Genomic DNA, 27,696 nt, shown 5'->3' with positions numbered 1-27,696 from the left:
TATATATATATATATATATATATATATATATATATATATATATATATATATATATATATATATATATATATATATATATATATATTGCTACTATAAATGTTTATAATAAAAATATCTCTGTAAAATCGATAAATTTTAGTTATATATAGAGTTATTTTCAAGATTATATTATTAGTGTTTTCAAAACAAATCATTCAGTTTAATTCGACTCGGTCTATCAAGGGTTGATCATTTATTGAAACAATTCAACTCAACTCATTTATTAACAAGTCAGAAAAATTTCAATCCAGCTTGACCCATTACGGATTGGTGGGTAAACGTGTTGATTCACTGACTCACTTAATTATAATTTTTTCTAAATAAAAAAAAAGATTAAAATTTTTTCATAATTCAAATCTAAACAAATTTCATCCCAAATTTCACTCTCAACATAGGTGTTTAAGTCATTTTGAAAATAAGGAACTTAAATAATATTTTCAAGCAAAAGAAAATAATAAATATATTTTTATAAAAAATTAAAATTAAATTCTAATAAAATAAAATTAGGTAGGTGGATTGGTGAGCCAACCCAGCCCACTGATAATGGCCTATTTTACCATGATTTAAGTATTGAATTTAAAGAAAATATCAACTCCTTCTTAACTTGTTACCTTGTAAATCCTAGTTTTCTTTTAGTTTGTTAAGTGATTGCACCTTAAGCTTTAATGAGATATTTTGACCACTAACCCCTGTTTTTATGTGCTTAATGTAATTGGAAGAAGAATTTGCATCAAAAGAAGGTGCTGGAACCAAAATAAAGCAGAAAGAAGAACAAAAATGTTGAACCAAAATTCTGCTGAAGTCAGGCTCGGGCCCCCCTGGCCTAAGGGGGCTTGAGCGCCAGAGCACCAATTTCAGAGTTTGACTGACGCGTGCCTGAGCGCTCCTCTTTCTGGGGGCTTGAGCACCAACTTTGCTGACTTGGCATATTTGCCCTGTTTAACTCAAAGGCGTGAAGAGTTAGGGATCTTTTGCTACCCAGACACGTCTTCTCTCTTTTGGAGATCTTGGAGGCGAGCTAGGAGTTGTGGGAACAATCTTTCTTCATCCTTGGGTCTTATTTCTTCTTCCATTTCCACCATTGTTGTAAGCTTAAGCTCTCCATTCATGGAGAGCTAGTTTCATTGTAGTTGGGGGATTGATGTAGCCACTTAACTCTAATGTAAAACTCCTTTGTTTTGAATGAATATATGTCTCTTTCATTGATTTTTAGTGTTTAATTCATTCTCTTAATGCTTGTTGTGAAGTTGCTACCTATGACATGATTTTAGGGTTTGCTTGATATTGGAAAATGTTGGGTAAATCTGGACTTGGGTTAAACACCTAAAGGAAATAATATCTAGGGATAGAACTAGGACCTTTGGTTGTCTTAAAATCTCATTTCTTAATGCAGAAATAATTGTTAGGTTTTTCAAGGGATTGAAGCTCAATGAGGAAGCCTAGGCTCTTTTTACCAAGGGATTGGAGGGATTGGGGTTTGAGTAAATTAGTAAATTGACATTGATATATTAATGAAGAGGAAGTGATTTTCTATACACAAGAGTGAAGTAGGTGAAATCATACCCCAACAATACCATTCCATATCATTTCTAATATTTCATTTCCAAGTGTTTGAGTACCTAATATCACTTTTATCATTTATGTTTCATGTTTACTTTAATTTCATTAAAAGCCAAATTATGGAAGCATTCTTTAATCTAAGTTAGTTAGAAATTATACGATTGTCTAGTGAAACGAGTCTCTTAGGAAACGATATTCGGTGTTATCGGTTTTATTACTTGAAATGATTTGGTACGCAAAGTCTTAACACTCACTATGAATTCAACTTACATGAATCGGATTTAAATAAATGGATTAAAATTTGACCCACATAAAAAAAATTTTAAACTTAATTTGATCGAAACCCATAATAGACCTAATTAATCAGCGAGTTGTGACTCGTGATCTGTATATTAAATATTGAAGATTATATTTTAATGCTAATTCCTCGAACTTCAGTGAGAGTCATCTTAATACATAACTTTGACAGGTATTAATTATTGTAATAATTGACATCATTACATACTAATGAATTTTACGAGGCACCGGAATAGGCAACAGAAATTAAGTTTTGGAGACCAAACTTGACAGTAATAATTACCCAATACACGAACCAAATTGATTGATTTTGTAAAGATAGGAAGCTAATTAATTCGTATTAGCAATCTGAGAAGTAAAGCTGATTAACAGATATCAAAGTTAAGAAGTGTTGATGAAAAATTGTCGGTAATGAAGTTAAAATGGAGATAATATCGTCTCATCCAACTGACAATGATTGTAGAAACTTATTTTGTTGCAGCAAGTGTATATTGGAGTTATTAGGGGATAAAAATAGTTGATAATGAAACTGGTGGAGAATGAAATGAAGTAGTGCATGAGTGGTGTAAGAGTGATTTGGAACCGAAGAGAGAGAGAGAGAGTTTGGTTTGTTGTTTAGTGAGCATTAAGGACAAAAGAGTTGGTTTGGTGAAGGTTTTGATGAGAAATGAATAGAGAGGTGTGTATGTTTTGAGCGGAAATGTGATTACAGTTGTGTAGATTTTCCATTTAGAATGAGATACCAAGAAGAAACACTGTGACAAAGTTGAGGTGATGTTACTTGCATGTGTGGATTTAACTAGAAGAGCTAAAAAGGACGTTGGAAGCTGAGATAAACAGTTAATGGGGACCACTATGAGGTTGCTTTCTTAATTGTTTCTGAGATGCCAAAATCCAATGAATGAAAAGTTAGGTTAGATTGGAGGGAAGCTTGAGGTTGGGGTTTTTACGCACCCACCCTTTGTTCTTCCTTCTAAAAAAAAGGAGGCACAAAACAAAAATACCTTTGCTTTCCTTGCAGTCCACCACCACATGAACATAAAATTAAACCCACAAACAGAGGAGAGGTCATTTTCTCCCATTTCTCATTCAACAATAAAATAATCCAAAATCTTCTATCAACGACTAAGCTACAACTACATTTCTCCTTCCCAAACTCTTCTACCAGTATTCACTGCAAGCGTAAAGTTTTATATTTTTTTAAAAAATATATAAAAAAAATAAAAAATAATGTTAAATAAATATAAAAAATTAAGTATGTCAAAAAATCAATTTTCTTCAATTTCATTATCTCTACTAAAATATATGTAAGACGCACTCACCACCACAATCATGCGTTCATTGGAAACTTTGCTTCGACCTCTTCATAATAAGAATCATTATTTTAGTCTCTATCTACTCAAATTCACTACAACTTCATTGCTGAATAATTCAATGTATACATACATCATCAAATTACCTTCAATCATCTCATTATTAAAGCAACGACATTATATCAATAGCTCAACATGCATGTAAATCGTAAAAAAAATTAAAAGTGAATATGCATATGCTGAATGAATAATTATATTTTTTTCACCCATAAGACGTTCTAAAGGTAAAGTAAAGTAGTTATAAAAACGTAAATATCTTTTATATATATATATATATATATATATATATATATATATATATATATATATATATATATAAACAGTGAATAATATTATCGTGAATTTGTTATTGGTCTCGCAGAAGGAAGTATCATTTGGGCGAGTTTGATTTACACGTATTTAAGTATAGCATAGGTATGTTTTTTTATATTTGATAAATTAACCTTATCAAGACTTCGTATTAATAAATAAGGTGAGATGGTAAAATAATTAAATGATTGTGTAAAAATAAGTTTCATATTAAGCATGTATTTATATCACAGAGTAAGCTGTGTGAATCGTATATTTAAAGCATATACATGTCAAATACTATTAAAATGAAGGTTTAATACCGCTTTTGGTCCCTAGTTTGGGAGGGTTTGTTCAATATGGTCTTATCTTTTTTTTTTCATAACAATTGATCCCACCTTTTGAAAAAACTGTTCAATTGAGTCATTTTTGTTCATAGTGGTCCCATATTCAAGTTTAAATTGTTTATTATAGTCCTTATTGTATACGATGATGACATGATTTTTAACATAACATTATGTTAAAATAACATTTAGATAGGTGAATGCATGAAAGAACTTATTGACGTCATAACCAGCACCGTCAGAAAATTAATGTCGTAACCAAAAAGGAGTCAATTAAACAATTTTTCCAAAAAGTGGAATCAATTGTTACTAAAAAAAATAGTAGGACCATGTTGAACAAAACCTCCCAAACTAAGGACCAAAAGTGGTATTAAGCCTAAAATGAAAGTCACTATTTATTTATTTGCTTATAGAGGTCCTCTGTTTATAAAACTTAGCCCTGTTTCTTGTGCAAAATGTTAATGTTGTATTATCATTAAATTTGTATATATTTGATTATGTAGCAGCTCATAATTTACTCTGTTTGAGTGAAGTGGTTCATGCACCCGAAAACAAAGTCAGAAAATTGTGTTCATTTGTGTCTATTAACAGTTCTATTTGACTAACATTGTGTTGCAACCAAAGATAAGAAAATACACCTTAATTAATCAAAGTTATCTTAATGTTATACCATACAGAAATTTACCAAATAACAAGAAAAAAAACCATTAAAAAATATAGCTGCGTTATAATATTTTCTATTTAAAATCATTTAAGTTTAAGCATGATATGATATTTGGAGATGTATTGAGTTTTTTTTTTTTTTTAATTTTTATCTTTTAATTGAATATAGAAAATAATAATTTATATAGTATAAATTAAATACAATATTACTGGATATTATATATACATATATATATATATATATATATATATATATATATATATATTATTAGAGAATTAAATTCTTTATTTATGAGAGTTTTTGTGGAGTTCTAAGTTATAAAAAATCTAATTTTGATTCTATAGAACAATTTGTCAATTTTATGACTTATTACTTATATTCTCATATTGGTATTAGAATTTTATCTCTCGATATTAAATGAGTTATATATATATATATATATATATATATATATATATATATATATATATATATATATATATAACTATATGTTTGTATTTTTTAGACTCATGACAAATATTAGTAATAAAATTGTGCCTCAACCCAATGGTTATTACAAATTGTTTCGCATGTGGAGAGGAAATTGAAAGAGATTTATGAGAAAAATGAAAGAAAAGAAACATTGGTACAAAAATAAATAATATTTTTTTGTGAATATTGAAAAATATATGTTCATACTGTGGTGAAAGAAAGAGAGATGAAAAAACAAAAATTAGTGAAGAAAATAAATAAAAAAAATATGTATTGTGAGAAAAAGAAAACAACGAGTGGAGAGAAAAAGAAAGCATAGAGGAGGAATTGAGAGAAAAAGAAAACAAAGATAAGGAGTTAAGAGAAAAATAAATTAAAGAGGATGAGTTTAAAGAAAAAAAAAGAGAGAGGAAGAGTTGAAAGAAAAAGAGATTATAAATTAAAAGAGAAAAAAAGGAAAAAGTGAGAAAAAAAGTGACTGACAAAGAAAAATAAATAAATGATAATGGAAAATGACTGTTCAAATATTATATTATTTTTTTCATTCAACAACAAGGGAAAAAGTTATTTATAAGATGTTTCAATAATTTCAATTAATCAATTGTTTTTGCAAACATTTTAGTTTTGAAAGGAAAATCGATAAAAGACAAATATTTAATTGAATATAATGTTTCTCTTGCATTAAGTCTATCTACGTGAAGAAAAGAATGGAGAAATGATATGATTTTAAAAAATCTTTTGAATTCTACGGGTTCTCTTTAATCCATCCTATAAAATGATATATTTGTAATATAATAAAAACATACACGAGTTTTGATAGAAAATTAAATTTTCTCTTTAGGAGAATTTTATAAATTTAATAGTAATTAGAACTCTAATTTTGATCTTATGACATCAATATTTTATCTCTGGATTTTTGCCATAAATAAAAGAAAAAATTACTATAACTATATATAAAATTAACATGGAAACATTAATTATAAATTTGTTGACAACACATCTATTATAAATGATATAACTCATAAGTTCTTTTAATCTGCATTGAACAAATAAATTTTCCTTTTGTTATATCTAATTTTGATGAAAGTATATACACAAATAGTAATAATAAACGAGAATTCATCCAATAATTTGCAGCATACATGGAACTAAATTGAATATGCATGTAACTGAATTAAAATCATTTGTCTTTATTTTTTACTTCCTTCTCTCCCTCCAATATTTTTCTTTCCAATTCAAGTCATTGTTAAATTCCATTTGATGTTAGGTTTCATATATCAATGATGTGGAAAATAATTTTCTTAGAGAAAAAAGAAAAAACATAAAATGGAGATAAACAATTCTAATCCATATTAATATATGATTTACGTTATTAAATTAATTTCAATTTTCAAATGCTTAAACTAATTTATATTTGAATCCATATTAGAGGCACATGTATGCTTACTGCGACGTGCACGGTGAACTTTTAATTTAATGTGTTGCAAACAATTCAATGGAATATCAGATATGTGGTATCGGAGACGAGATAATGGTGATGAAGTGGAGTCATCCAATCCAGATATATGTTTTATTCAGATTTTCAACTTATCTTATATTCCCAACTTACGTCTAATTTGCTTATAATTATCAATTGAAAAAAAAAAGATAATGTTACACAATTTTAGCGTAGAAATTAAAATAAAAACTGAATATAAGACCAAAAGACAGTTTTTGAATTCAAGAATTAAAGTTTTGTTTGTGATCTTCTATCTCAAAAAATGGACATTTAAACTTTTATTAATAGATGCCTACAGTGAAAATTAACTTTTTAAAAAATATAAACTAAAAATAAATTTACAGACATCGCGTATAGGAATAGTATTCTTATACATGGGAAGTTCATTCCTGAATATAAATTTACCAGACATTCAACAACGTTACTTGCGTACGTGCCGAAATAATCTGTGTCACATAGCAATAAGCAAAGACAGTTGTGTAATGAAAATGATGTGTTTTTCCACTTGTGAGCATGTGATGTATAAAGGAAATGAGCAATGAGCAACAAAAATTGACTGAATTTTATGTTTTCTTTATACGTAGAAATAATAGCGACGTAGACGTTGTATGACTAAAGTTTTATATTGGTCGGTGTTGGAACAGAACCGTTGGGATTTTTATGTCTTAGGTGATTCTAGTGTATTTGTTGGGTATGCTAATTGTTGTTGAATATTACGTGTGGAATAATAAAGGATGAGAAAATGAGCTGGTTTTACAGGTATACATAGAGGAGCGAGGGTTGAGGGTGACACCATGCTTAAAGTGGCACACTACAAAGATGAATTTATGAGCTGCCACTGCCACAGATTGTGGGGTCCATCACAGGGGCCCCACCATATTATTGAGACTTAGCTTTGAGCCATGTGATGCAGGACACTAACCTAGCTGGATGTGCCCAATGTGTTATCCCAATCCAAACCTTTTACATCATACTCTTGCTTTACCTGGATCGGAAATAAAATAAAAAAAAGTAATTAAGATCACATTTTCAAAATGTGTTAAATATGTTTTTAGTCTCTATATTTTGGGGTGATTTTGGTTTTAGTTCCTCTTTTTAAATTATAGTACAATTTAATCCTTCAACTTTAAAAAACTTCGGTTTTTGTCTTTTTTATCAATTTTAAGTTTTATTTGCTATAATGTGTCAAACAGTGTAAACAATCTAAATGCTATAATGTAACGTACTTAAAATAACAAATAAAGTTAAAAAAATTTGATAAAAAAAACTAAAACCATGTTTTCTAAAGTTGAAGGACTAAATTGTACTATAATTTAAAAGAGAGACTAAAACTAAAATCGCCCGGGACTAAAAACATATTTAACCCTTTTCAAAATATAACATAACCCACCTATAATCTATTCCTAAAATATTTTTACATTCCCTCTTATAATGTCATTTTAGATGTAACTTTATTCTGGTTTTCCAAAGAGATAATCAATTTTTTTTTTTATTATAAATGTTTTTTTCTTTAAATTGTAAAAAAAAAAAGAATAAGATGAGTTTAGTTCGGTATTTTTTTATCAAGTCACTTAAAAAGGATAAATTAATTCAATCTATTTTTTAAATGGTCCGTGAATTACAACCTTTACTATCATAAAATCTTTTTGTCCAGATCGGTCCTGTACTGAAGTTTTTTTCTTTTTATTGTTTAAATCGGGATAAGATTGATTGCAGTGAAAATATGTCACTAGATCCAACGAATGTGGTAAAATCTTATATAAGAGTATATCGTATTATAATAAGTTAAAATGGAACACTATAATCTTATAATAATTTAGTATCTCAAAATTTAATTATAAAAAACGGATAAAGTATTGTGAAGAGTACGCACTTAAGATTATAAGATTAGGTACTTAAAAGAATAATAATGTTTTATTTTTATAATATAAAAAACCCATTTTAGATCAGACAACAAAGGTTATAATTGTTTAACTCAAATTAATATACGTATTTTTATAAGGTGAATATTTGACTAACCTTATTTTAACAATTTTATCATTTGGCAGTAGTTGACCCAAATTTTAACTCTAATATATAAATACATTAAATATATCTTTAATGGTAATCTTAGTGCTCAAGTAAAACTACATCGTTTCTCATAGAAGCTACATGTAAATTTATGAAGTAACTACTCTTTATTAAATTATAAAACAACAACGTCATATTTATTTATTTTATTGAACATTTTTTTTCTTTATTATTGTCTATAATGTCTGATTCGTGTAAATAATTGTTTCTAAAAATACTAACAAAATATACTTCTAACATGTAAGATTTGATATTTGAAATATTAAATATAAAAAATTATTTAAAATATTTTCAACTTATATGAATCTTAATCCGTGCTCGTGTTAATTTGACGGGAAACAATTCTTTGTCTTATTTTCAAGTATCCTCATTTTTAAATCTTTCTGTTACTATTTAAATGTTGATTTTAAAGCTTCAAGATAACATTAATTATTTTTCTTTATTTATATTATTTGAAATATATATATAAATAAAAAGTAAAATAAATTTTTTTATAGATATGTTACTAAAGTAAAAAAAAAATATTGTTTTTTATTTTCTAAAAAAATATTAAACGATAATGAAAAGAAAACCGGTTATATTTTCATAAGAGGCAATCTTGTTTGAATGAAATAAAATATTATAAAAAATATTTTTCTTTAAAAAAATTGGCACATTTGTAGAGTTACTCGTAAAATAAAAATAAATTCATTAATGAGAGAAAGACAAATTAAAAATGTACCAGCATGTACATGTTAACGTGTACCCAGATTCTGCGATAGAAAAATCTGGGGACATATATAACACAAGTGCGTGGAAGTAGGATGAGAAAAGCATAAAATGTTTTTCACCATGCAAAGACAGTGAGAGAAAAAATAAAAAATAAAAAATAAAAAAATGAGAAGGATGTACATATATACTATGGCACCTGTGAAATGTGGACGTGAGTGACGATGACTGGGTACCGGCAAAGACGCAAACCTCCCTCCTTTCTCTCCATAATGGTGTCTGTATGTGGTTCCGCGTCACGTGGCTTTGTGCGTTGCGTTATTCCTTTTCCTACCTTTGTTCTCAAATCCACATCCCAACTAGATTACGTTAGCTTTCTTCCATTTTCTCTCCCTTCATCTTTTTCAACCCCTGTTCCTTTCATTTACTTTTTCATTTTCTTCAATGTAAAAAAATTAGGTGAATTCATCCACCATTTTTTCTAAAATTTGGACCACATCCAATATTCTCCTTTTTTTTTTTATAACTTTTTCAAAAGTAAAAGAATAACTATAAATATACCCCCGACTTGGGTATATTAATAACAAATCAAGAGTTTCTTTAGTTTGGTAATAAATAACATAAAATGTTTGCGCGTCACCATTTCTCTTAAATATATATACAGTTAGGTATTTCATTGCTATATTATTTATTAAAAAAAATTAAGGTAAGCTTGTCTAATGCAAGTGTATATATGAAGCATTATCTGTCAAAAGAGTTTAATCGGTTAACTACTTATAATTAATGCCTGACTTTCTGTTAAGAAATAACTTTTTTCGAAAAAAAACACAGATTTTTAAAGATGTAAGTAAAAAATTGCTTCCTTCTAACTAGAACTAGAACGCTAAAAAAACGTGTTAGTAGAGTAAACCATTATTTTAGCTTAATGGTCTGTTGGAAGGAAAATGTAGAATGAGAAAATACGGATAAATAAGATATTTTCCATATTTCATAGCAAATAAAAAAAATATCACATTTCATTTAATTTTATATGTTTTAATTTTTTTAACTAGATATAACAAAAATGAGTCAAAGTATATATGAATTAGGATTTTTCAAAACTGTCTATCACATTTTTTATGATAGATATATGGATAATTTTGTAATTATATAATTACTTAATTTTTTGTTATATTTTTTTACTTTTATTTTTTTTAAGGGACAAGTTTTCGCTTTATTTAATTTCTTTTTCTTTTCTTGGCATTTTCTTTCATTTTTCTTCTAGTTAAACAGGTATTCAATAGCTTTTTAGTTGGACGTACTATTAATGGGACAATTAAATACGCTTTCATACACTAAAATGATTGTTTGGTCATTAAGAAAAAGAAGGTGTGGGTAAAATGGTAAATGCGTGAATAGAAACTTTGTGATGCGGGAGTACAGTTGGAGAGGGTCGTTGTGGAGGGGTAAATTGGGAAAGAAGGTGAGAAAAGGTTGAAAGCACGCGACCACAATGCAGTGAAGGTGAAGGGAAAATGATGGTGGTTGTTGTTCTTACAGATGCCAGGCGCGGCTCGCTTATGAGATCCTTTCGTTTCCACAACTACCCTTTTTCCCACACGCCCTCTCTCTTCACTTCTAATTATATTGCTTTCTCTCTCTAACATTGTCGGAGAACACACTCTCTTTTTCTCTCTCTCTCAATCTCTCTCTCTTCTTCACACTTTCTTTCTCGAGCAACCGAATTCATCTCCGATTCGCTCTACCTCTGCGTCTCTCTGTTACAACGCTGCTTCCCCATGGAAGCAGGGGAAGATTGCTGCGTTAAGGTCGCGGTCCATGTTCGGCCACTCATCGCCGATGAGAAGCTTCAAGGATGCAAAGATTGTGTCACCGTCGTTTCTGGGAAGCCGCAGGTTCACTTACTCACTCTCAGCTCAATGCTGTCGTTTAAACTTCGCCATTGGCGAATGTGAAAATGAACAGGGCGCATTGTCGTTGACTGTCGACACTGTTTGTGTTCCGCTGTCTAGCTACTATTAATTTCCTCTTACGCGAGAGATCTGGATCCGAAACTGCTTACGTTAGCAAACATGTGTTACAGAGTTTGGAATTGGAATTACTTTTGTTTGTGATCTGACAAACTTACCTAATTTGGATATTTGACTTGTGTCTATTTCTGACTCCTGACATTCTAGCCTAGGCTTGACTCGTAAGTTTCTGAAACGTTATTTTGAGGAAATAGACAGGGTTTGTTTTTGGTAACTATATTTCGACTAGTGTTTTCAATGAGAGAAGGAGAAGAAGGCTTTTTATCCAGTTTTACAGTTTCACCTTTTTTTCGTACGATCCATAACCCGTCAGTTACTGAGATACAGTGTTTTAAACAGTACACATATGTGTGTGTATTATGATAATAATTCACCAATTCTTTACAACTTTGATAAGGCACACTAATTGAACATGATTCATTAGCAAGGCAGGGAGATTTAGGAAATAAAAATAGCTCTACAGTTTCTGTGTCATCAGAACCTCGGTTCAATTGCTTGCTGCATTATTTTTTGCCTTTTTCTCGGTTTCCAATTTAAATTTGCACTGTATGTATCGTGTCTGATATTATCATCTTCATTTTTTTTTTCTGTAATAGTAGGTCCTAATTTCGTCTTCTTCTTATTAATAAAGCTATTACAGTGGAATATGTCAGTCATTCTCTTATTTTCAAAGAAATCTAGCAGCTAGCGTTCAGTGTAATTGACATATTTGCATAGACCCAAACTGCGTATGGTTTATTTTCAAGTCGGAAAATGCACCCAATAATAATAACAAAATTATTTTTAAGTGGCTAAAAATTTGGCTGGGGAATCATATGCTAATAATTGTCACCGTAATACAGGTACAAATTGGTGCTCACTCCTTTACATTTGATCATGTTTATGGAAGCACTGGTTCTCCCTCAAGTGCCATGTTTGAAGAATGTGTTGCTCCCCTTGTTGATGGTTTGTTTCAAGGATATAACGCTACCGTTCTCGCTTATGGTCAGGTATAGTTACTATGAAAGTGAACGGAAGTTACATGCCACTACAATGGTCTCTTTTTGCATTTTACAGTTTCAGTCTACTGCAGACAGGTTCTGGGAAAACGTACACCATGGGAACTGGCTTTAAAGATGGTTGCCAAACAGGAATAATACCTCAAGTTATGAACGTTTTGTTTAGCAAAATTGGGATCCTAAAGCACCAAATTGATTTTCAGTTGCATGTGTCTTTTATTGAGGTTTGTTGATCAGTTCATTACTGTTTGCAGCATGACTTTCATAATTTGATTGTTCTTTAGTTAACGAAGCTAATAAAAAATTTATGTTAAAAAACATTTAGATTAAGTATTTGACAACAACCTTTAATTGTGAAAAGATTCTTAAAGAAGAAGTAAGAGACTTGCTGGATCCCTCCTCCATGAACAAACCAGAAACTGCAAATGGACATTCAGGAAAAATTACCTCTCCTGGGAAGCCACCAATACAAATTCGTGAGACATCAAATGGTGTCATCACCCTTGCAGGATCCACTGAAGTCAGTGTTACAACACTAAAGGAAATGGCTGCTTGCCTGGAACAGGGATCATTGAGCAGGGCAACTGGGAGCACAAATATGAACAACCAATCCAGGTTGACGATTCATTTTTCTTCTCTTCTTTGAACTACCCTATAACTAAATGATGAAATTGGATACACCTTTAAAGTGTACCGGCTGTTTTTAAGCATCTTACAGTAAGGCTGACTTTGTAATAAGCCATGTAAGAAATGTTTTAACTTTTGGATTTCTGGTTACTAGTGATTAGCTAGTTAAATTTCTATGCACTAAATTCAAAAATCTGACACTGTCAATCAAACATAAATTATCGTTTTTATAACTTTAAAAACAGTTGTTATAAAAGCCTATAAACTTATTATACACAACAGTATGTGATTGAATGATAGTGTGAAAGACTTTTACATCAGAGTATAAAAAATTTACTTCCTGGTAGTAGTCTATGATAAAAAAAAAATTCCCTTAAACGGCTGTTCCTGTTTATTCTACTGGAGTTTTATTACTTATTCTTCTTTTTGTGTAGTCGATCTCATGCCATCTTCACCATCACCCTAGAACAAATGCGAAAGCTGAATATTCCTGGTGATAGCGGTTTAAATGATACCATGAATGAAGAGTATCTTTGTGCCAAGTTACACTTAGTAGATCTTGCTGGATCAGAACGAGCTAAAAGAACAGGATCTGATGGTCTGCGTTTTAAGGAAGGTTAGTTTGGGACATTTTTTTCAAGTTAAGTATGTTTTTGAGAAAACATACTCACCAGTCATTTGATCTTTCAAACAGGAGTTCACATTAACAAAGGCCTTCTAGCCCTTGGCAATGTTATTAGTGCACTTGGTGATGAAAAGAAGCGAAAGGAAAGTGCTCATGTTCCTTATAGGGATAGTAAACTTACTAGGCTTCTGCAGGTCTGATATCTTTATATACACGCCTTTCAGTTTTCTGTACTCACTTTTCTTTATTATGAAGTATATGGTAGTATGTTTGGATAATAATCACTGTGCCCTCTATTTGTCATTTCTCAAAAAACATCAACATATAATTTCATAGGAAGCTCTTTCACAGCAGGAGCTTTAAACAAATACTGCAGAAAGGAAATTCTGTAAGAATACAATATACCAAAGAAGGCTCCTCTGCCAACACCCCAAATCTTTCCACAAAATATGAAGCCCCCTTCCCCTAGCACTCCATTTTCATATTATTGTTTTCATATTATCGTTCCCTTGCATGATTCAAAAGTCCTCCATCTCCAATGCCCTTATGACAGCGCTCATTTTGTTAGACCCCTCCACTTCCTCTCTAACAGAATTGAGAGCTTTTATCCCGAATTATGTCCCTTTTCCGTCCCTTGGTCAAGTGGTATGTTGGGTGATTCTCAACTGAAATACTACAATTGCTTTTGTGAAAAGAAATAATTATTGGTAATAAAACAAGACAATATAAAGTAAATATGTATGTAAAGTATTTTGCATTTGGTTTTCATTCTTTGATCTTTAGTTTAATTATTTTATATTTAAAGATGAAAGTTAAATGATTCTGCAGGATTCACTAGGAGGTAACAGCAGAACTGTCATGATTGGTTAGTTGTTTCTCTTTCTTTCTTGTATTCCAATAACTTCCTACATTTCTTGGGTATCTTAAGCGGCATTTGGCTCCAAAGAAACATTTCTAATCTTCAGGATGCCAATCTGTTTTTTAGCCTTTTTAAATTCTTTAATCTTAATATTCCAGGGTGGCTTGATATGTTATAAATTATTAACAAATTTCATGATAACACATAAACTATGATTTTATGTTTTTCATTTTCAAACTTTTTCCCTACTCTGGAAATAATTATTTTTCAGCAGATTTGAAGTTCTTGCATCTCCTCTTTGGTAATAAATGATTGATGGAAAGAATAATGATGCTCTGTTCTGTTTTACCGATTTCGTCCAAACCTTTCGTGTTGCATCTAATAGAAGCCGCTGTTAATTTCTTCTTCTTCTTCTTACGTAAAACGATATTTCTGTCAGCTTGCATAAGTCCTGCTGATATTAATGCTGAGGAAACCCTTAACACTTTGAAGTACGCTAATCGTGCACGCAATATCCAAAATAAGCCTGTTGTAAGTATCTGCAAAAAAAAAAATAATAAAAAATCTGTTCTTTTCTTTTGGAAAAATTGAGATAATTTTATTTTGATTTATGTTTGCTCATTGATTCTTCTGTAGATCAATAGAGACCCCATGTCCAATGAGATGCTAAAAATGCGACAACAGCTAGAGTATTTGCAGGCAGAACTTTGTTCTCGAGCTGGTGGCTCTTATGAGGAAGTTCAGGTAGTTGGATCCAGTTAACTTCAATCTTAAGTGATTGATGTCTTGATTACTTCAATATACTTCCTATAATGGGTTAGTAGTACCATGGATGATTTGCATTTATCATAAATATAATAATTTTATAACTTATCATGTAGGTCCTTAAGGAAAGAATTGCTTGGCTTGAAGCTGCTAATGAAGATCTTTGCCGTGAACTTCATGAATACCGTAGTAGATGTTCTATTGTAGAACCAGGTGAAAGGGAAGCTTATGTATGTCTCTTACTTTGTCTTAGTTTTCATATTTAACTAAGGATATTTTTCTCAGTTTCTGTTTTGATGCGGATGTCTGTCCTTTCATCTCATCTTGGTATTTACAGTCCACTTAATGAAGTGAGTTCAGGATATTGGCTTGATAATGTATGCATGCGTGGTTTAAAACTATTTTCCAGGATGGTAACACATACATTGTGAAGACTGATGCAATTAAGAGGAGCTTACCTATCATAGAAGCTGAGTATCCAATGAGTGAAACAGTGGGTAAGCCTCTTCTTTGGCATTTCTAAAATATTGTTGCTGCTATTTAGTCAAATGTGGTTTGAACTGCAATGATTGACGGTTCTATTTGCAATTTTAGCAGGTGATTCTAGGGAAATAGAAGAAGTAGCGAAAGAGTGGGAGCACACACTTCTGCAGAATAGTATGGATAGAGAGTTACATGAATTGAATAAACGCTTGCAGCAGAAAGAGGTTGTTGCAATGTCTATGTGAATACATACCCGTGACACACTATGCATCAATCAGTGGTGTATTTTTATGAACCATGAGCAACTTTTCTATAATTTTGTTAACCTTATTGTGAGAAACTTATTTCTGCTGCTTAATACTGTTCCCATTTGTGTTATACTTGAATCCATTTTTTTTTGTAACTAAGGCACATATCTTCTTAAGGTTGTTATGCGAAACAAAAGCAAAAACATATCACTAAAGCTGTAAAATGTTTCTTTTACAAACGTTATAATTATGCTCTCTTAGAAATTTCTTCCATGTCTTCACCTGTCGCGTATTTTATTTTATTAATTTAAATTTTTGTATTGACATCTGGGTAGTCCGAGATGAAGCTTTTTGGAATATCTGATGCCGAAGTACTCAAGCAACATTTTGGTAGAAAGATAACGGAATTGGAAGATGAGAAGAGAGTAGTGCAGGTTCGATATAAGTAATGCAAATTTATTTTACGCTACTTAAAAAATTATATTGATTTATGCACTTGATTTATGAATGCAGCGAGAGAGAGATTGTCTTTTGGCAGAAGTTGAAAATCTCGCTGCCAATTCTGATGGACAAACACAGAAATTAGAGGATATTCACGCACAAAAATTGAAAGCACTTGAAGCACAGGTGCCTCCTTCTCAATTTTCGCATTAATATTTAAATTTATTCGGTTCCAGATTTAAATTGAAAGATATTCTAAATTACGAAAAAATTTTCAAAACCCTGCCCAAAAGATTATGGATCTGAAGAAGAAGCAGGAGAGTCAGGTCCAGCTTCTGAAGCAAAAGCAAAAAAGTGATGAAGCAGCAAAGAGACTGCAAGATGAAATACAGTGTATAAAGGCTCAAAAGGTTGACTGTTGTATTTCTTCAAATCAAGGTTATAAAAATCTCTTAATATATTATCTCTGTTATAACCTGAATAATATTGCAGGTTCAATTGCAGCAAAGGATAAAACAAGAATCAGAACAGTTTCGGCAGTGGAAGGCTTCAAGAGAGAAAGAGTTGTTGCAAGTATGACAAGCTTTTTCTTTTTTCAATTAACTGAATAAACATCTTAAAATGCTTTATTTTTTTTTTCCCAAATTGAAATATTTTCTCCATAACTAATTTGATGTTTCTTTGTAAAATAATAAACATCAACTCATGCATAATTTAAAGATTCAGACCTGACTACTCAAAAGTTTGCAAATAACAAATAAAGAATTAGATGTAGAGGCCATGATCACTTCATATATTTACTGTAAACATGATAATTGATCACTTTTTCTTTGCAAAACAGTTAAAGAAAGAGGGAAGAAGAAATGAGTATGAAAGACACAAGCTGCAAGCTTTAAATCAGCGGCAGAAATTGGCAAGTATTTATAAGTTGTTTCATTGCTACTATGTTTTAGATAATGGTTTTGCTTTTCATTATAAAATTAATCTAATATGCGATATGAAATTGAGTTTTTATATGTTTGGCAAATTCGAGTGGTTTTTAAGCGTTTATAGGCTGGCCTCCCCTAAGTGTTTACTCCTCTGCAAGTATTTAATATGTGCGTTGAACTTTGATATTGAGAAAATTGCTTACCTCAAATTATTAATAATTTTTAATCTTCAAGAATGATGATTTTGTTTACATTATGGATAAATATCACTGAGGAAACTGGTGGGACAGTTCCCCCCGGTCTACCCAGTGGCTTTATTTAGCAGGGAGTAAGGGAACTTTTTGCATGTGGCACGTGTTAATTACCAAGAGACTGTTAAAGTCTGCCTTTCTATTTTATGTTTGAGCTTTTTATTCAAATAAAGGTAATGGAAAGAAAAGAAAGTATGCTATAATGCATCGAAGTCTTTATTCTTGAACCGCAAGATGGAACGAATTGCCAAGGTAACCAAATTGCTGTTGCATGGTATCGTGTCAGTTAATTTAATCAATAATGCGTAGTTATTTGCAAAATATTATTCCAAATAGGTTACATGTGAGGATGGTAACATGAGCAAATTTAGGAAACTGACGCACTATCTTCGAAAACGTCTTCCCCAAAATAAATCATATTTAAAAAATATGTTGAATGCATGCATTTCATAATGTTTACTCGATCTTAAAATTATATACAGAAATTCAGTTCTTGTTTTTAAGTTGAATAAAACATCTTTCTATTTTTGTGATTTGAAATTGTAAATCGAATAGACACGTGGCAAATTCTTCCGTTTATCCTTTTCCTCTAAAAAGTGCATAATTCTTTGTATAGGAAAAAGGAAAAGATTCACAGAACCACAAATTGATGTTATTGTTGACTTTTGTGATTGTCAAGACTGATTCAAAGTGTGTATATATTTCAGGTTCTTCAGAGAAAAACTGAAGAAGCTGCGATGGCTACCAAGAGGTTAAAGGAGTTGTTAGAAGCACGTAAAACTTCCGGCCGAGAGACTTCAGGTGTGATTTTTTTTTTTTTTTTTTACATGGACGGACGATGCTTATTTTTAAATTTTTATATTTTCATCCGTATGGGATATTAAAAGAATCAGGTGTGGCTTAAATGTGTTGTGCTTCTAAAATGTCTAAATAGAAAAAACAGTCCACTAATGAATTGCATGGTAGTATCATTGCATTTACCCTTTTGTTATTTTTCTAATTATTTTTCATCTTTCAGTTACAACGAATGGAAGTGGAACAAATGGTCAGGTAAATGAGCTCTCCTTCTTTCTCTTAGATTTGCTTTAGTATCATGTGGTCTTAACAAAGTTTTTGAGCTTCATGTTTAGAGCAATGAGAAGTCTTTACAACGGTGGCTTGATCATGAGCTAGAAGTTATGGTAAAGGAGCACGAAGTCCGTTTTGAGTATGAGAAACAGAGCCAAGTGTATGTAACACACGTCCAGTAGTTATTTTTGCTTCTGATTGATTTATATTGGATAGTCTATAATATTATGGTGCAATCTTCAGGAGAGCTGCCCTTGCAGATGAACTAGCCATGCTGAAGCAAGTAAATGAGTTTGCTGCAAAGGGTCTCAGTCCTCCGAGAAAGAATGGATTTGCCAGGTACTATTTCTTTTGAAAAAAAGTTAATTTAATTTATCAAGTCTTCCCCTTAAGTTCTCAAAAATATTTGATCTTTGAGGTAGTGATGCATAGAATATATGATGGATAACATGTGTTTTCCTGGCTGCTTTTAAAATTGTATTTCCCAGGGCATCCTCCATGTCACCAAATGCAAGAATGGCCAGAATAGCTTCACTTGAGAACATGCTAAGTATATCATCTAATTCACTTGTTGCAATGGCTTCTCAACTTTCTGAGGCAGAAGAACGAGAAAGGGCCTTCTCTAATCGTGGACGCTGGAATCAATTGCGTTCAATGGGAGAAGCGAAGAATTTGCTTCAATATATGTTTAATTCTGTTGCAGATGCTAGGTCCTTTAACCTATACCTTTTCTCTCGATCATTAATTGTATTTTTTTCTTTCAATTCTCTATAAATAAGATAACTAAACAATTTTCTAATTGAACAAGGCACAATTGTGATACTGTATACCGTTATGAATTTCTGTGTTGACAATAGGTGCCAACTCTGGGAGAAGGACATGGAGATCAGGGAAATGAAAGATCAAATAAAAGAACTCGTTGGTCTCTTACGGCAAAGTGAGATGAAGAGAAAAGAAGTTGAGAAGGAACTAAAAGTGAGAGAACAAGCTAATGGAAGCACACTGGCTACACCACCTTCGGTAAGACTATTGCTACTCGGTGAGGCATCATATGCCAATAAGAAGCCTGTGATTTTGGGAGACATTCTGGAGATATACTTCGGTGCCTAAATATGGAATGAGTGCTGCTCCCTCGACGTGAACAGTGCAAATTAGATTTAGGATTGGATGGATTTTATAACAGATTCAAGCGAGAATCAAATATGGTTTAAAATAAATATATAACTAATTGTTGAGTCCTCTGCTAACTAAGCCTATAACTAGGGAACAGAGGTACTTGAACTCTTACATTTTTGTGCTTAGTTATTGATTTTGAGTGGTGCTCCCGGCTGTAAGCAGTCGGCAAACTTTGGATTTAGGATTTGATGGGTTCTAGAGTAGATTCAAGCCAAAACCACTGGGATTTAACAGAATAATAATTGTAGTGTTGTCTGTCAAAGAGTCGGATCCAGGCAGCGAAGTCGAAGAAAAAAAATTAGGCTTATAGCAGTATTAACTCTGTTAGCGTACCTTAAGTTCTTCAGTTATTGGGTATCGACATAAAAGGTCGTTAGTTCATCATACCTCTTGGTGACAAGGAGAGACAAAATATTATTTGGCTGGATAGAGTCAAAGAAAAGTTTATTCCACTTTCAGCCACTCCCTATTTGTTGTTTTACAAGTGGAAAGCTTGACCAAAGTTTCCATCTTATTCTCAATTCCTCATTAACTCAACCGACTATGCCTCACCACTTGACCTTCTAAACCTTGACAAAATTATCAAAAATCTTCTAAGGTCTATAATATGAACAGAAGTAACAACTGGCTAATTCTAATCCTTGTACCTTCAAATATCAAGTCTAGTAATTTCTTGAACTAGTAGAATCAAGCCCAGTAATCGAAGCAAACCAAAATAGTGAGATTCTTTGATCTTTAGGCTTACACTTCGTCGATAATTCTGTTACCTGTATACAAGACCTTCGGTGCTTGATTACAAATGAATTTAAGTTGAAGGTTAACATCTATTTAGTATAATTTTAAGGTTTATAGTAATTAGTAGTAGCAAAGGACAATCATGTTACATTGCTTAAACTATAATTGAGGATTTTCTAATAGCTTCATACTTTATCATAAGTCAGAACTGTCTCCTCCATTAGGATTCTGCTAATTATTGTCTTGATGAATTGCAGCTGATATTTTGTGATGGTTGCAGCAAACTTTTGGTTGCTTTATTTTACTTTTGTATATCATAGCAGTGGTTATCTAGTTATTGCTTCCTTTGCAAGTAGTTAGCTACTTAATTTATCATCATTCAACTTCAACAGGGTGACTCCCCTAATCCATTGAAACAACAAGCTGATGACATGAAAGGGCCTTTATCTCCAATGTCTATGCCAGTGCCTAAACAGCTAAAATACACGCCAGGGGTTGCCAATGGGTTGGTGAGGGAATCGGCAGCATTTGTAGATCATGGTAGAAGGGTAAGCTAATCTTCATTCTTCACTTGAATCGGTTTACGGCTTTTATTGGGCACGGTTGTGAAATTACTGTTTATGTAGATGATACCCATCGGACACCTGTCAATGAAAAAACTAGCAATGGTAGGACAAGCTTCTGGAAAGTTATGGAGGTGGAAAAGAAGTCATCATCAGTGGCTGCTACAATTCAAGTGGAAATGGCAGAAACCGTGGAGACTTTCAGAATGGATACGACATAGTGATGAGACGATCATGAGAACAAAACCACGCTCACAGGCTTTGCCACGTATCAGGTGATCTGTTTTAGGATCAGCCCTATTCATGTGGCTCGGTATTTTTCGAACCACAAGAATTATCCTAGACACGTGGCATTGGAAATAACAGAGCACTAGGTGCAGGTAAATTAGTGGTGACCATTCTTTTTTAAATTTGTCTTCTGTTAAAACTTCTTGCAAACCACTGCCAAACCCGTGGTCTCGAAAACTTGTATAGTCCAATATTCTTTAAACGAATACATACCCGACCTTTCAACTTTTCATTTTTGCTATATTCTGTGCTATTATTAGTTATATATAACTCGAACATTATTATCCAAAAAAGTTTAGTATGGTATTGATCTGACATTCATGGTTTCTTGCAACAGTGTAATATAATTGGTTGCTGAAGCAATGTATATACCTGCCAGTCTTGAATAATGCTGTCCAGATCTTGGAAATTTTGCCATAATTTTGTGCATATGGATCATCTTGGAGGTATGTTGCAATGTAATGTTTGGACAGAGCTACCCTAATAATGAAAAACGAAGATGTCGCTTGCTTGAAGACAATCGTAGATTCTGGACAGACAAACTATCTTGGAAAATTGTCTGTTCATACTAACAGTACAAGAAACAAAAAGAAAGAATTTTTTGTCAAGTCTTGGGAAGCTTATTGTGTATGTTATTCTTTATTGCAAGCTCTTACGGTCCTATTGTGTTAAGAAAATTGATTTTTGTTTATAGGTTCTATGTTGTAGCATTTGGCACATAACAGAAGGAAATTCCTGTAGTTTTTTAGTTCCCTAGTGCTTCGTGTGTGTAAAGAACATTAGCTGCTATATTGAAAAATATTTTACCATACAGATTGTATTATAACAACGTAAGCTACTGTCTCATCTTATCGTAAACCTCCTACTACGCGTACTGAATTGAATTGAGATATTAAAAGATCAATTTACTAGTAAATTTTAAGGATTACATTTGTGAGAAGTCTAATAAGTTTTCTTAAAAAAAATGTATGCATTTTAATCGGTGTGTAAGGGACTGATTACATGTTGGGCTTGGATAAGTCAACCCTAGTCCTCTTACTACTATTAAGATGAGTTAAGACATTTTAGAAGAAATTATTATTTTTAGAAGGCATTATTTTGTTTTCCTTATAAACTTATAACTGTGATGTGACTTTTCATCAAATTAAAAAGAGCGCTGGTACTTTGACACAGGAAGAAGACAAAATACATTCATATGACACGCTCAAATAATAATATTATAATTATAATTATATTATTTTTTAATCTAAAATTATAAAAACTATTATTATATTATTAAAATTGATGTCAAATCCATGTTTTTTTTAACATGCGTGTCAAAATAACTTTTCTCAATTAAAAATTGGTATCTGGTATGATAAGTATTTAAGGCAAACGTGAGGTGTCACATCTTGCATATAACATGTCAGTTCCTCTGCCATACTTGCCCACATCATCTAGGTTATCCGACACAAATGTTTCTCATTATGTTGACGATACGACCAACTAAGGCTCGTCGTCTTCTTTTAAACTTTTCACCAATTCATTACACATTTTGGTTTCCGCATCATTCCAAAACATGTTGGTCGTCATCTTCAATTTAGACGTATCACAACATTTAACCAATTTCAAGCAAATTCGTGATATTTATAGGGATATTTACAAACTTCTATCATTTTCGTTTATGTAAATTAGGCAAGAGAAGTTGTTTTTTTTTTTTTTTTTTATAATTTTTTTTATATTGCCCTACAAATTTAAAAAAAAAAAAATCATACCTGTAGTTTAATTATTAATTATACAAGCGGTTTATTTTTTAATTTAATTTATTTAAATTCCAAACCGTACAATTTTTAAAGTACTATTAAAGTTTAGTTTTTTAAAATATAAAAATCAATAAACATATAAATAAATACTGGATTAAAAATATAATTTTAAGTATGGAACAAAAATACTAAAAGTGCAAGTACTAAAATTGTGAATCAATAACTGAAAATTGATTTCATTTTAATTTAAAGAAACAAACCTTATTTTCAGGAGGGATTGAAATGAGCGATGAATTATCATTTTATAAAAAAAAACAAATTTCACAATTTCAAAGACATGTTACAACAACCAACAATTTCATTATATAAATTGACCATTGACTGGCTAAGTCATTTGAAAATGGCAGGTAGTGAATCCCCAGTCCTTTAGGTAAATCATCCCTTAATTGATAGCCTTTTAGGTAGAGTTTCATATACGACTAAACAAAAACTCTGGAAAAAAAAGAATGAAAAATATTTACTCTAAACTTCACTTTGGACAACCCAGCAGCAATATACAAGCCCAAAATGGGACGTTATGCACCCTCCACAATCTACCAAGATGGTAAAGTCTATTTAAGTAGTACAACAAAGTATAATTTATGGATTTCTTTCTTAAATTTTTACCCCACTTTACTAATATTTTTTCCATCTATCCACAGTTTATCACATAATTAAACCGAAAATTTTTGGAAAAATAAAATAGAATAAGACTAAGGCATGGAATCACCACTGCGCAGTTCCAATTCACTGGTATCCTCCAACAGTACAATTTCTTTGATTTCCTGCAACATCTTCAAGACCTGCCACATAGTTGGCCTCTGCTCCGGTGAGGTCAAGCTACAAGTTGTAGCCACCTGAAGAAGCATGTCCATTCGGCTATCTTCGCCCCCATTGTCATCCCTGATGGACCTCACCCAACTTGACATGTCACCAGGAACCATAAATGGAAGCTCTGAGGGATATTTCCCAGTCAGAAGCTCAAGCACCAAAATCCCATAGGCATAAACATCGGATTTGTGGGTTGGCTGATGATTGGGGTTGCGAGTCTCTGGAGCTCTGTACGCTGCTGAATCGCCATCTTCATCAAATGTGGATGGGTGTGTCAAAACGGAGAGGCAGTAATCTGTGATGCAAGCCTCGAAATCAGGTCCAAGAAGAACATTCGTGGACTTAAGATTGCCATGGACCAGTCTCCATGCCTGGTGGATGAAGGCCAGACCTTGTGCTACGTCCTCTGCTATTTTTAAGCATGATGTCCAGTGTAATGGTCTTGCCCTGCTTGATCTCGATCCTGCACAAAAAGTTACCAATTATCAACAGATTATTTCTTCTATAATGTTATGTTAGTTCATTATGCGTCTGAGCATGAATCACTCCATTAAAGTATGTATTGAATTACTCATTTAGACAAAGCCTAATAGGAAATTAAAAGCAACAATCAAGCCTAATGCTAATAGAAAAGATAAAAAGAAATATTAAGTTAGGTATAAATATTGGTCGTTGATTCATGGTTGCATCTAGGGAAATTCAATTCAACACCGAAGCCTGACCGAGATCAGTTTACCAATCTCACAGTTTTCACCGACGAAATACAGTACAAGCGATAGAAGCAGAAAAAAACAGAAGTATATTGATTCAGTGATTAGATAAACGTCAGAAATTTAAAATCACCGACCACCTTGGGTTCCACCGCCTGCATACGGCCAAAAGGGTTCAGTGATTTTGAAAGTCCTAAATCAGAAAGAAGGTCAGATCTTTTTCCAGTTCAACGGCTATAAAGACTTAATGGTTTATGAATGCACGTACCATCATCAGCCCCACACAGTGATGCCCATCTTTACCTTTGAATGGAATCTACCTGTCCTGAATTCAACAGGAATCTGCCAATACAATAAACAAGCTACCCGCCCCAACTGCCAAAGTCCAAACACCGTTGCCATCTATTAGCTGGTGTTACAAAGAAAAAGCGTTCCTCGAGTAATACCATATGTCCTCATCGCTTACACAGGCATAGGACCGAAAAAAAAGAAAGGTGAAAACAGAAAGCTGACTAAACGACACGGACCAGACAATTCAAAAAGACTATTCAGTAGCCAATAGACCCATGCTTTCTTTAATAATTATAAATTAAAATAATCCACTGATCCACATATAACAAAAGCAATTCCTATTCCCACGTAGTCACTAGTCAACAAGATTCTCGGTGCTGGATGAAAAGCTTAACCGCTATCAAATCCAAAAATGCAATCACATGCAAAAGAGAATTTCAAAAACTTTTCACGCACAACGCAATCTTTAGCTAGCATCAATAAAACGTAGTCACCAAACACACATGTAACAATTTTATTATTATTATTATTATTATTATTATTATTATTATTATTTAAAATGGGTGAAACGAGTCAGAGTGGCGAAGGTTCGCTCGCTAACTCGGTGAGTTTGAGAAGGGGGGTACCATACCGTGTATGAGGGAGAAGAGACTGCCATTGGGCTGAAAGTCATAGATAATGAGCCTCTCTTGCTTGGCCTGGAAATAGGCCCTAAGAGGAACCAAATTGGAGTGTCGAAGCCCACCCACGGCTTCCATGTGTCGCTCGAACACTTCCTTCGTTGCATGGGCAGCCATTTTCCCCGCATCAAGGCGCTTCACCGTCACCATCAGACGGTTATCAAGAGCCGCCTTGTAAGTTGTTCCCAAACACCCTCTCCCTAAAAGCTCCGCGGAACCCTTCATCAACTGGTCCAGCGTATACACTTGCGCCTCACCCGCACAGAATACCAAACTCCCACTCTTCGCCACCTCCGCTCTCTTCACCTTCTCTTCCAACTCTCTCTCCATCTCCATCCGCATCACTGCTGCGGCCTCCGCGGTGGCTGCCACATCCGCCGCCATCATCCCGCACCGCCGGTCCTTATTGCACCGGCTCCTCTGCTTTCTCACCGCCGCCGCGAAGCACACCAGCGAGCAAACCAGAACGAACACGCCGGCGGAGAATCCGATTATCACAGCCCGCCGATCGCGCTGCTTCTTCGCGTAAGGCTGTCTGATTAAGCCACTGACGCCGTGCACCTGCGCGCTCTGACCGAGCGGCGTCTTAGGTGGCCCAGCGGGCCCGAAGAAAGGCTGCGCAGGACGGCATTGCACGCGGATGATTTCACCGCAGAGGTTAGGGTTGAACGCGAAGGAAGACGGCGGAAAACGAAACAGCGTCGGCGTCACGGGAATCGCGCCGGAGAGGTTGTTGCGGGAGATTTCAAGTATTCTGAGAGAGGACTGGTTAAACGGAGGAACTGAACCGCTAAAAGCGTTATAACTAAGACGGAGTGTGTGAAGACGGTCTAGGTTAGTGAAGGCAGCAGAGATAGGTCCAGAGAGATTGTTGTGAGAGAAATCCAAGTTTCGTAAACGGTGGAGAGAGAAGAGTGAAGGAGGGAGAGAACCGGTGAATTGGTTGTTGTCCAGAAAGAGGCTTTTGAGATTGGAGAGAGCGCTGAGGTCCGGGATGGTTCCAGTGAGTGAGTTGTTCTGTAAACTGAGAACTCGGAGCTGGTCGAGACGCGTGAGTGTGTTTGGAGCCCAAACGCCGCCGAGATCTAAGCCCTGGAGAATGAGACGCTCTACTTTGGGGCCGTTGCATAGGACGCCCTGCCACGTGCAGAAGCGGAGGCCGCGCGTGAGGGGGGAGAAGTCAAGGTGGTCGTTTACGTCGGCTTTAAGTTTGAAGGCGAGGAGAGCGTGGGCGTCGGTGAAAACTAACGGTGGAATATGACGATGGAGTTGGGAGGAATGTGCGTAGGAAGAAGCGTGCAGTGGCAGGAGCAGAAGCAGTAACAGTAATGGGAATGGATGGTTTGCGTTCGACATTGTTGGAGCAACCTCAGAACAGGTTGTCGAAGAGTGTATGAAGTTTTTGGTGTGTTGATAAAGGAATTAGGGATTTGTCCATTTGATACGCTCCGCTTGGCTACTAGGAATGGAGTTTTTGCGTTTTAAAAGAGAGAGAACAGGTGAGAAGAAGAGGATGCAGATGTCTGAGCACATAGGTCAGACATCACGTGAAAATAGGTACATCTAAACTCCTCCTCCTCTCATCACAATATTAAGCTATTTTTCCATTCAAAATTAATATTTATTTATCTATTTATTATTATTATTATTACCTTGATTCCAAAATGAAAAATATATTATTTATACTATTTTTATTCATCTTTGAACTCTAATCGTAGTATAATGAAACATGAAAAAAAAAAAAGTAATTTAACACGATTAAGTTTATTAGCATTATAGGGTATATAAAAACCTATGCAAAAACCTAGTTTTGTCTCATTGTTAAGTTAAACAAAACTTTAGCATCCATAAAATGTAACAGTCGTATCACATGCATTCAGAAAAAGGATGTCGTGATAACCATTTTTTTTTCTACAGGAAAACGATAATTTTACAACCTTTTCTATATACAATTAATTGATAATTCATTTATAATATGATAATAATAATAATATATAAATATTTA

General features: G+C 33.1%; 2 protein-coding genes across 3 annotated transcripts; one reads left to right on the top strand and one right to left on the bottom strand.

The window, feature by feature from the left end:
* Positions 1–10,736: 10,736 nt before the first annotated feature.
* On the top strand, positions 10,737–22,211 carry LOC106762015 (kinesin-like protein KIN-4A). Of its 2 annotated transcripts, none has more exons than XM_014645691.2 (26): positions 10,737–11,207; positions 12,185–12,331; positions 12,415–12,564; positions 12,702–12,955; positions 13,402–13,583; positions 13,662–13,786; positions 14,421–14,457; positions 14,891–14,982; positions 15,088–15,195; positions 15,333–15,446; positions 15,626–15,713; positions 15,814–15,923; positions 16,283–16,381; positions 16,461–16,574; positions 16,682–16,798; positions 16,881–16,961; positions 17,230–17,301; positions 18,276–18,369; positions 18,587–18,618; positions 18,699–18,796; positions 18,880–18,975; positions 19,125–19,346; positions 19,494–19,656; positions 20,940–21,095; positions 21,174–21,490; positions 21,736–22,211. In XM_014645691.2, exons 1-25 carry the CDS (start codon positions 11,091–11,093, stop codon positions 21,387–21,389), a joined length of 3,084 nt encoding a protein of 1,027 aa, XP_014501177.1. In that variant the 5' UTR covers positions 10,737–11,090; the 3' UTR covers positions 21,390–21,490; positions 21,736–22,211. The 2 variants fall into 2 exon arrangements, with proteins under 2 accessions (XP_014501177.1, XP_014501176.1); XM_014645690.2 differs by having other exon boundaries at positions 15,811–15,923.
* Positions 22,212–23,631: 1,420 nt separating this feature from the next.
* Positions 23,632–27,124, bottom strand: LOC106759668 (probable inactive receptor kinase At5g67200). The gene is made up of 2 exons (XM_014642958.2): positions 25,643–27,124; positions 23,632–24,473 (listed from the first exon to the last, which is right to left on the bottom strand). The coding sequence occupies exons 1-2, from the start codon at positions 27,045–27,047 to the stop codon at positions 23,893–23,895; spliced, it is 1,986 nt and encodes a 661-aa protein (XP_014498444.1). The 5' UTR covers positions 27,048–27,124; the 3' UTR covers positions 23,632–23,892.
* Between the last annotated feature and the right edge of the window lie 572 nt (positions 27,125–27,696).

This window comes from Vigna radiata, chromosome 5 (assembly GCF_000741045.1).
Source record: "Vigna radiata var. radiata cultivar VC1973A chromosome 5, Vradiata_ver6, whole genome shotgun sequence".
Taxonomy (NCBI): Eukaryota; Viridiplantae; Streptophyta; class Magnoliopsida; order Fabales; family Fabaceae; genus Vigna; species Vigna radiata.
The sequence above is the reverse complement of the archived record's forward strand: the minus strand, read 5'-3'. Positions and strand labels throughout refer to the sequence as shown.

What these genes read in the sequence shown, in the direction of transcription:
- LOC106759668 (XM_014642958.2), bottom strand. Translation starts at nt 27,047, where the DNA reads ATGTCGAACGCAAACCATCCATTCCCATTACTGTTACTGCTTCTGCTC. An exon ending in TCTCTTCTCCCTCATACACG is followed by an intron (nt 24,474 to 25,642) that starts GTATGGTACCCC and finishes CTTTTTGTGCAG; the next exon opens with GATCGAGATCAAGCAGGGCA.
- LOC106762015 (XM_014645690.2), top strand. Translation starts at nt 11,091, where the DNA reads ATGGAAGCAGGGGAAGATTGCTGCGTTAAGGTCGCGGTCCATGTTCGG. An exon ending in AATATGAACAACCAATCCAG is followed by an intron (nt 12,956 to 13,401) that starts GTTGACGATTCA and finishes CTTTTTGTGTAG; the next exon opens with TCGATCTCATGCCATCTTCA. An exon ending in CACTGGCTACACCACCTTCG is followed by an intron (nt 19,657 to 20,939) that starts GTAAGACTATTG and finishes CAACTTCAACAG; the next exon opens with GGTGACTCCCCTAATCCATT.